The sequence below is a fragment of the Vombatus ursinus genome, unplaced genomic scaffold (genome assembly GCF_900497805.2).
Source record: "Vombatus ursinus unplaced genomic scaffold, bare-nosed wombat genome assembly UNPS02014801.1, whole genome shotgun sequence".
NCBI classification, from domain to species: Eukaryota; Metazoa; Chordata; class Mammalia; order Diprotodontia; family Vombatidae; genus Vombatus; species Vombatus ursinus.
The window spans coordinates 13,986,137-13,994,914 of record NW_020954579.1 but is presented as its reverse complement, the minus strand read 5'-3'; the positions used below and the strand labels follow the sequence as shown (position 1 = coordinate 13,994,914).

Genomic DNA, 8,778 nt, shown 5'->3' with positions numbered 1-8,778 from the left:
TTCTTAAGCTACTGACTTTATTAAAATGGGGGTAGTGATTATAAAAAATGGAATGTTAACTCAGCTAACTTTTGATAGACTGGAATTGAAAGGTCAATGGAAATTGAGCGAACAGGTGCTCCACTGCAGATTTATTCATTTAACTCAAAAAAACTCAAAAACAAAAACAAACACTTCTCTACACCCTAGCAGATTCCCATGACAGCAAGCACCACAAAACTCGCTCATTCAGCTCAATCAATCCATGGAGAACCATGGTGTGATTATTTTGCTCCAGAATTACTGAAACCAGCCTTCCAGACAACAAATTTTGACAAAAGTGGAGAAATAATACATTTTGGCCACAAAGGAACTTTGTACTTCAATACAGAATGTTTACAACATAGTATCAGAATCAAATGCAAAAATTTGTAAGTGGTAGAGGCCAACAGATTAGACTCTAGAAACTGAAATGATCCCAGGCCATACCTTCCTGTCTTACTAGTGGAGGCATGATCTGTCCAGAGAGATAATGTTCTCAGTGTTACATAACTAGTTGACCTCTAAAGGCCTACTTCATCTAGGGCTCCACCCAAACTGTATTGCTTTTCCTAAATCCTTAGGGTCTTTCCAACCAAAATTCTACCTATCCAGGACAATCAGGATCAGTAGTAAAAGGCAGCTCCAGAAGAACAAAATTAAACCGGCTAAAAAGTTTTATCTGGAGAGTTAGCAACTTATTGAAGAAAGATGAAAACCTTCATGCTGGGACAAAGAAATGCAACTGCACAGTAGTCCATTTGTGCTTCCTAACCCTCAAACAACGAATGAAATGAAATGAGTTCTAGGTCAGTGACATTCATTGCTTAGGAGGAAGGCTACACTCACATCCCACAGATGATTGGCCCTTGATTGGAAGGGATGAGATTAGTTAGTATAGGCAAAAGCAGGAATCTATTCACACAGCACCCAGTATTGTGAGCTAATAAAGAGATTTTAATCTCATATTGCCATGTAATTTGTAATGCAGTAATTTATCATTTTAGTTCCTAGTACTCATCATACACACACACACCTCATTCATGTAGTCGGATGGGAAAGGACATTAGATGGGATGGGCAAATATAAGGGGGAAAGGGGCAAGGCACATGCTTCTGCAATGTAGTGGGGTTAGGTAAAGATCGAGTTATTTAATTTGCAATTTTGAAAAAACCCTGCATATATTATAGGCGGCCAGATTCATAGGCTAGACAGCCCAATCTTGATATTACTGTACTACTTTCTAAATGTATTTAGCCCCACGAAATCTCACATTCTTAAATGACACAGAATACTTACTCCTTTCTTAAGGAAAGAGATAACTTGATTCATAATTGCTACAGGCAAGTATTCTATTTGTAGAAGCGATTTCAACGTAAGAACCCATTTTCTAAGAAATAAACCAATTAGTTTGGTTATGAAACAGTTTCAGTTAAGTCTTTGAAATGGATTCATTTTAAGCATAGGGCCTTAATAGCTTTTATAAAAAGAAATGGATTGGTAGGAGATCCTTCAGCCTACTCACTTATTCAGCATTAAATCATCTCCATCACAATGCTTCTCCACATGGCAAAAGAAAGTTTCTGGTATAAACACTGCTCAATTTAATGTTCTTTTGCTTCTCCACCATCGCTCCAAGAAACCTCCAGCACTCTCCTCCCCCAAAAAAACTTAATATACATAACTGATGGCCCTGCCTTTTTTCCTCAAAAGCCCCAGAACAAAAGCAAGTCTGGATTCTAGTCATCTACAGTAATGTTTCTAAATAGGTAAGCCATGGATTCCCCATTGTGGATTCTCCGTATTGCTTCAGAAAGAATCAAGCTGATATCAACAGTCTTTATCTTGGGACACTGCAGCTTCTGTACTTCATGAGGAACAGTGTTGGTCACCACTACCTATAGTCACACGGTAACAGAAAAGAAACAGTGTTATCAGATTTCGGAATCACACAGTCCCCTTCAAAAAAACTTCATTTAAAAAATTTTAGTTCCTGTAACAGAAATGAGAACACTAAGCTGTATGGCAAGTAAAAAAACAAACAAAAAAAAAGTTGGAGAAGGAGAAGACATCAGATTCAAAGGGTATTCTGCTGTTTCTCATGCATTTAAGCCATTTCTAAATAACTGTAAATTGTTGAGTCTGAGCACTGGATTGCTGATGGATGAACTGCCTAATTAAACATTCTGCTAGATAAAGTTTTTGATTTACCCTGCAGAACTTGAATTGGGAAAATCACCTTCCCAACAATGTATAAGTAAACACCTGGTGGGTTCTTACATGTATAAAGCCAAAAGGATAAGGTTCTGTTTTGTGCTGGTGTTTCCTGCCCTGTTTGTAAGAAAAAGCCACCTGTTTAGTGTCCTAGAAAGGATCATTAAGACCTGGGTGTGAATCTCTTACTGTTTGACCTTGGGCAAACTGTTTTACCTCCTCACCCCTCAGTTTCCCTCATCTTCAAAATGCAAAAAATTCACAATTGCACTATCAACCTGCAGGATTCCTGTGAATGAAACATTTTGCATTGTACAACACTATATAAATATATCTACATAATCATCTTATAAACAGGCAACATTAGACTCCAGGCCTTAAGACCTGGATTCTAGTCCCGGACCTGTCCAACTTTGTGATCTTAGGCAAATCCCTTCACTTCTGTGGGATCCAGTTTCCCTGCCTGTCAAATCAAGAGGATGAACCTGTAACTTTTTTCTAGCTCTAGTATTCTCTAATTCTATATGCTTCTGAGTCGAGTTGGTAAACAACTTTTGCTGTTCACAGAAAGAATAGCAATGAGCAGTGACTCGAGCCAGCTCAGAAGAAAAGAAAGGTGCCCCTTCTCTTTAAGAACAGACATACTTCATCAATGGATGATTCCTCAATTAGGCGGGGAGCATCTGCAGACAAGATGCCATGAGTGGCCATGACATAAATCTTGTAGGCACCTCGCTCTTTGAGTATCTCAGCAGCAGCTACAAAACTTTCCACATCATCAATGATGTCATCCTGGGGGGAGAACAGAACAGAATCAGAGAGCTGTTGCCCACTGTCTTAACCTATTCCTATGGTTTACCTTAAACACAGAATTAAAAGACTAAAAATTTAACCTTTCCTTTTTTTTTAGGAAATAAAATGTTTTTTTGTTGTTTTTTTTTTTAAATTTTTTATCTGCTGGGCATTTCAGACCTAACCATTTGCAATGTTCAACTGGATTACAGTTGAAAAGGCTCTTTAAAAATCCAGTCCAATTCCTTCCCTTTGCAAATAAGAACACTAAGACTCAATTTACAATTATTCTGGCTACTCCAACTAAAGACAACCCCAAGGATGAACATGTAGGAATAGTAACAATGGCAATATTGGTATGTGGTACCAGCCCAAGCAGCAGTGGGATTTTAGTATATATAAATACCTGCAACTATGAATCTCTCATTCAAGCTCTTTATAAAGCAAGTTCATTGGAAAGATACCAGAAGAAATCCTCAATAAGGAAATAAGACTTTGTGCTCCAGCTAAGAAATTCTAAGTAGAGCTGTGGGTGAATGCACAAGTGAAATAAACACACCATCCAAAGGCTAAGAGGAATCTGAACTCAGGAGGACACTGGCTTGCTTACCTTTGTGATAAAACTAACATCTGTTATTAAGTACCACGCTGCTAGTATCTTTGGCCACTTAATTCAGATAGTTAAGAGCAGTGACAAACCATGGGTTTGAATATGTCATATTATTTTTGTCTCACTTCATGAGTACAGTTCATAGTCTGGCCCTGACAATTATCTCAGAAATTGTTCTACTGGTCATTAGAGGTATGAGATGAAAGAATGGAGGCATTAATTCAAATACGTCAATCCGGGGTAGCTAGGTGGTGCAGCAGATAGAGCACAAGCCCTGAAGTCAGGGACTTGAGTTCAAATCCAGCTTCAGACACTTGATACTAGCTATGTGACCCTGGGGAAAATCACTTAACCCTGACTGCCTCACCACAGACACAAGACACACACACACACACACCTCTCACTATGACATGAAAAAGATCAAAAGCATAAACCCTAATGATACATGTGCCTGCATTCGTGTGTGCACTGGAGCAATGTCATCCTGCAGAAATTACATTTTAAAGTTCAAGTGTTTAAGTTTTTTGCGGTGAATAAGGAGGATACCATACCACTATGATGGCAATCCTCCCTCCAACATCTCCAACTACAGTGATTGGTGGTTTTTCTTTGGCCATCATCACTAGGAAAAAAACAAAAATTTTGTTAGCCTTTATACATCAGAAGAGGAATATGCATACATACACATATATTTTATTCACTTCATAAAATGATTTTGCCACTGAATAGTAAGATTCTCAAAGCTTCCCCATCATCAAACCCAGTGTGGCCCCAAGTTGTCAAAAGCCAGAAAAACTTAGAAGGACCTCCCTAGGATCAGAGGCTCTGGAAGACTTCTCAGGATGAAAAACAATCCTGTCTACACCTTTCATGAGAGCTCAGGTTGTTCTGCCGAAATTTTGTGGTGCTGCACATAGGAGGCAGAGAAGCTTGGATCAAAACACAAATGGATTACGAATGTGGACCAAAGAGCAAGAGGCAAGACAACAGGAGCAGATGGAACGGAGACCAGGCTGACCTGGACTGTCTGACTGAAGAACAATCAATATTCTTTTTCCTAGAGTTTAAATCTCTTAAAACCCCTCCTCCCCCCTCAAGCCCTGCCTCAGACCAGCTGGGAGGAGAGTAGAGGAGAGAAAGCTCCAAGTCCCACTGTGGCCTTCTGTACCTGGTTTGAATCTCTAAGTTACCTGATGGAGTTCATAAATTATTTTTAAAGGCCCCATGTTCATGCATGTAATATAGGGAGCTCCTGGTGAGGAACTTCCCCTAGCAGGACAGATGAGTATCTTCTCTGCAACTCCCATTTGAGAGCTGTTGGGAGCACTGGGAGATAAAGTGACTTGCCATGTATCAGAGGTAGTACTTGAACCTAGGTGAGTCCAGCTATCTATTATGCTACCTTGCCTCCCTCAATAATAAATCACATAGACATTAGCACTGGTTCTAAATAAGTCTGTAAACTCATAGCCTGAGACTGAGAAAGAAAAAACTGTACCCCATCTTCTTCGGGGTCGGGGAACCTACAGCCTTGAGGTCCTCAAGGGTGGCCCCGATTCAGTCGAAGGTGGTAGTTCCCCACCACTATTCTAGGTTTTATTCCTGGGTGGAGGTTGAGCTCATTAGAGAAAATAAGAATTTCTGAAAACTTGGGAATTTACTGAGAATATTCCCATATATACAAACTGCCTTAGAACCCAAAGCCAGACAATTAATGAGTCAAGCCAGAAGGATTGGTGTGGTTGTCCCTAATTGCATCTGTGAGGCAATGACCACATTCCAAATCACACAGCCATACTCCACAAGAACTACACTAGAATCCTTTAAAAAAAAAAAATTCTCCTAAGGGCCAAGTAACAGAATTTGACGTTTTCCCCAAGAAAGAATCAGTTCCACTGAGTCTAACAATATCTAGAATAGAAACTAAGAGTAGAAATTTAGAATAAACTCTGACCTTGCATAAAATAAAGATTAAGATAGAAAAATCCTTTGATTTCAAAGTTAAATATTTTGACCATTTTCACAAGCCACTGAACTTTACGGGTTCCACTCTTACTACCAAAGAGATTTTAATAGTTGAATCCAAGCCCATTTTACTCTACAGCTCAGTGAACAGAAGTCTGTTGAACTCAGACTGTAAATGAGCCAAAAAGAAACTATTTTATTGATGAATTTAAGATACTTCGTAACTCCTGATTCAAGAAAAAAAAATACCAATATTAATTTTATTTCCTGTATTCTAGAGGACAAGAAGCCCCAAAGCTCCTGTACATTTTCAAAAGGGAAAAACTATCAATGGAAGCAGTTAAACTGTCTTTCCTTTAATTCTGTGTTTAAGATAAACCACACAGGGTAGTTATGTTGACCTACCCGCTTCTTAAAGGGATGTGATCCCTTTTCTTGATCATTTTTTTCCTCTGCAAAAAAAGAAATTGCAAGCCAGTATCTACCCATAACCACATCAAATACCAGCAGAAGTAAAACTCTGTTCCACTGTGATACAGAAAACATGTCAACTTCGTGGTCAGTTTTCTACTAAAAAATAATCTTTTCTCCTCCCCTCCAACATACAGTTTTTGAAATTCAATAATAGGGTGGGAAGCAAAATAAAGAAAGTCTGACCAAATAGCTTCCTCCCAAGAAGCTGAATTTATCTGTGTTTTAAAGAAACAACAGACAAAATTGGTTAAGACAATTTTAAAAACAACTGAAAATAAACTTTAGAAGAGGGTGGAATAAGTGTTATATATAAAAAAGCATCAACATAACCAAAAATAAAGAATGGAAGGAACCAATAGCATTTCACATTAAAAAACAATTCTCCCTAATAACTAAAATAGATAAGTTTTTTTTAAATGATGTGGTTTTAAAGGATTAAAGAAATGCCATGAACAAAAAAATACTAAACGACCAGCAGCTCTTCTTTTAAAGCTTTCTTCTATTCTGCCATTTCATTAAGAAGAACACGCCGTTTTAAAGAACAAAGCTAATTTTTGAAGCTTAAGGTAGCACTTGTAAGCCAGCCTCCAGTAAAATGTGAGTCACAGCTGGGTCCTTAGTTACCCAGAGGATCAAGAACTCCAACAATCCCATCACAGCTCCTTCACTAGAGCCAAATGCTTGTTGCATTAGATTGGACTTGATTGAAATACCAGCCCTACTACGTACTAGAAGATGAAGAGGAAAAAGTTTTTTCATTCCTCACCCATCAACTTGGTGCATTTATAGTTCAACAGAAAACTATACCCAACAAAAGTCTGATGTTAAATAAGAGAGAAAACACGGACAAGTCAAGAACAGACCCCCAGTTAGAACTTAACCCAAAACAAGCCACAGCATCAGACAAAGAAGGCAGAATAAAAATGAAGCCAGAAAACATGGGCCCCAATATCATCCCCTTCTGTCAACTCAAATTTACCACTGTATAAGTATATAATGAACTAGACCAGTCCACAAAAGGTTTAGTTTTTTTTTTTTTCAAATTAGAAATGACCTCTAGTCATTGTTCAATACAAAACTTTTAAAGACCGTCAAGGTAAAAAAGTAAAGCAACTGGGATAAGTGGAGGTGACATTATTTCTATGAACATGAACACACCATTACCTAAAAATTCATTCTTTTGGCAGGACTTGTGACTAGAATAGCAACTTTTCTGAATAAAGCAATGTTCTAAGTTTAAGCAGCGCCTTTCCAATCAATGACTGCCATATTTGAGACAGATCCATATTAATGGTGAAATGCTTACATTCCTTATTCTCTCTCTCTCTGATGGGAACTATCTTTACACACAAGTAAGTAGTGGTTGCACTGTTAAGACTGCTATAAAGTACAACATTCCAACTTAATTTTGTACCAAACATGTGCTGCATTCAAAACTGTGAGTCAATGTGGCAAGTGGGCATGACAATATCTGAGAAGCAGATTTTGGAACAACTCTTCTTTTTAGGATGAGAACAGCCTGCCATAACAATCTGAAAGACAGGAACATTAGTCTTTCTTTTCCAGTGACTATATACATCACGTAACAGAAAGATTGGAAGCCTTTTACTATAGCATAGTTTGGGGCAACTAACTCTTTAAGAGAATAAAAGACCACAGTAGGTTTATAACTTCAAAAAGCAAAAGAAGAATCTCTTAAATCCAATGATAAGAACCCAAGAGGGAGAGAAGGAGAGGGAGGGGGAAGAGAGAAAGATTCAGATAAATTTATTTAACACTGAATCAAAAGCCTCTCTAGAGCCAAATTAATGGCTGATCACATTACTGATGCAGATTTGTTAAGGCTGGGAATATAGGAGAAAGAGAAAAGTTATCACCTGAACTATCTTTCCATATGTGATAATTCTGACTCAGACTCAATAGTGTTTAATATTTCAATAACACAAAAATATATGAAATGAGGTTTAAAATAAGGCTCTCAGAATCTGAATGCAGGTTCTAAATCCAAATAAAGTGTTCTTCTACAGTGATGTCTCATGTAGGTCTACCCATGTAGAAAGAAATGATAAAACTACTGCATGGCAAGAACATTTTACTAAATTTACATACGCTATTTGAAACTGCCTTCTTGCAGGGAGTGCAGTATCATAATAAACACATTGGTTACTTAAGCGTGTACTCATCTCATTGAAACACCCGAAGTAACTGTACTGAAGCATACTTAATTTTTGGAAAACAATTCCACATGCTGCAAAGCTTTTTGGAACTTTTCAACTTGTGCAAATGTGTAAAGAAATATCATCTTTAAGCTATGCTATGCTCTGGAAAGCTGGTACCTGAATAACCCAGTCAAAACAGAATTCCATCATGTGTAATGACCATGGTAATAAATCATGTCACGTTAAGGAGGAGAAAAGTTATTACCATCACCACTATGAACTTTGCTTCATGAAAGGTTTCTCCTAGGTTGAGACAAAGCAATGTTTACATGGCAAAAATATCAGAATGGTGGGTATTCCTTATGTTCCCGTTTTTCCTGATTACTAAACTATCTTAAGCAGACTTAACTAAAAAGTCTATATACAGACAGTTCTCGATTTACACAAAATTGCATTAGGCAAATCTGACTTCACATAGAAAATTGTGAAAGAAATCTTCATTTAAAAAAACAAAACACCTATGGTAACTTGACTGTACAGTACTGT

The 8,778-nt window shown here is 37.8% G+C and overlaps 1 protein-coding gene across 1 annotated transcript in view; it reads right to left on the bottom strand.

Moving 5' to 3' along the window:
- PRPSAP1 (phosphoribosyl pyrophosphate synthetase associated protein 1) overlaps positions 1-8,778 on the bottom strand; it is a 31,954-nt gene continuing 23,176 nt past the window's right edge. The window contains exons 8-10 of the mRNA XM_027872894.1: positions 4,186-4,256; positions 2,878-3,024; positions 1-1,916 (exon numbers count right to left, since the gene is read on the bottom strand). Coding sequence (XP_027728695.1) covers positions 1,758-1,916; positions 2,878-3,024; positions 4,186-4,256 — 377 coding nt within the window. The 3' untranslated portion in view covers positions 1-1,757. The remainder of the gene's footprint in view (positions 1,917-2,877; positions 3,025-4,185; positions 4,257-8,778) is intronic.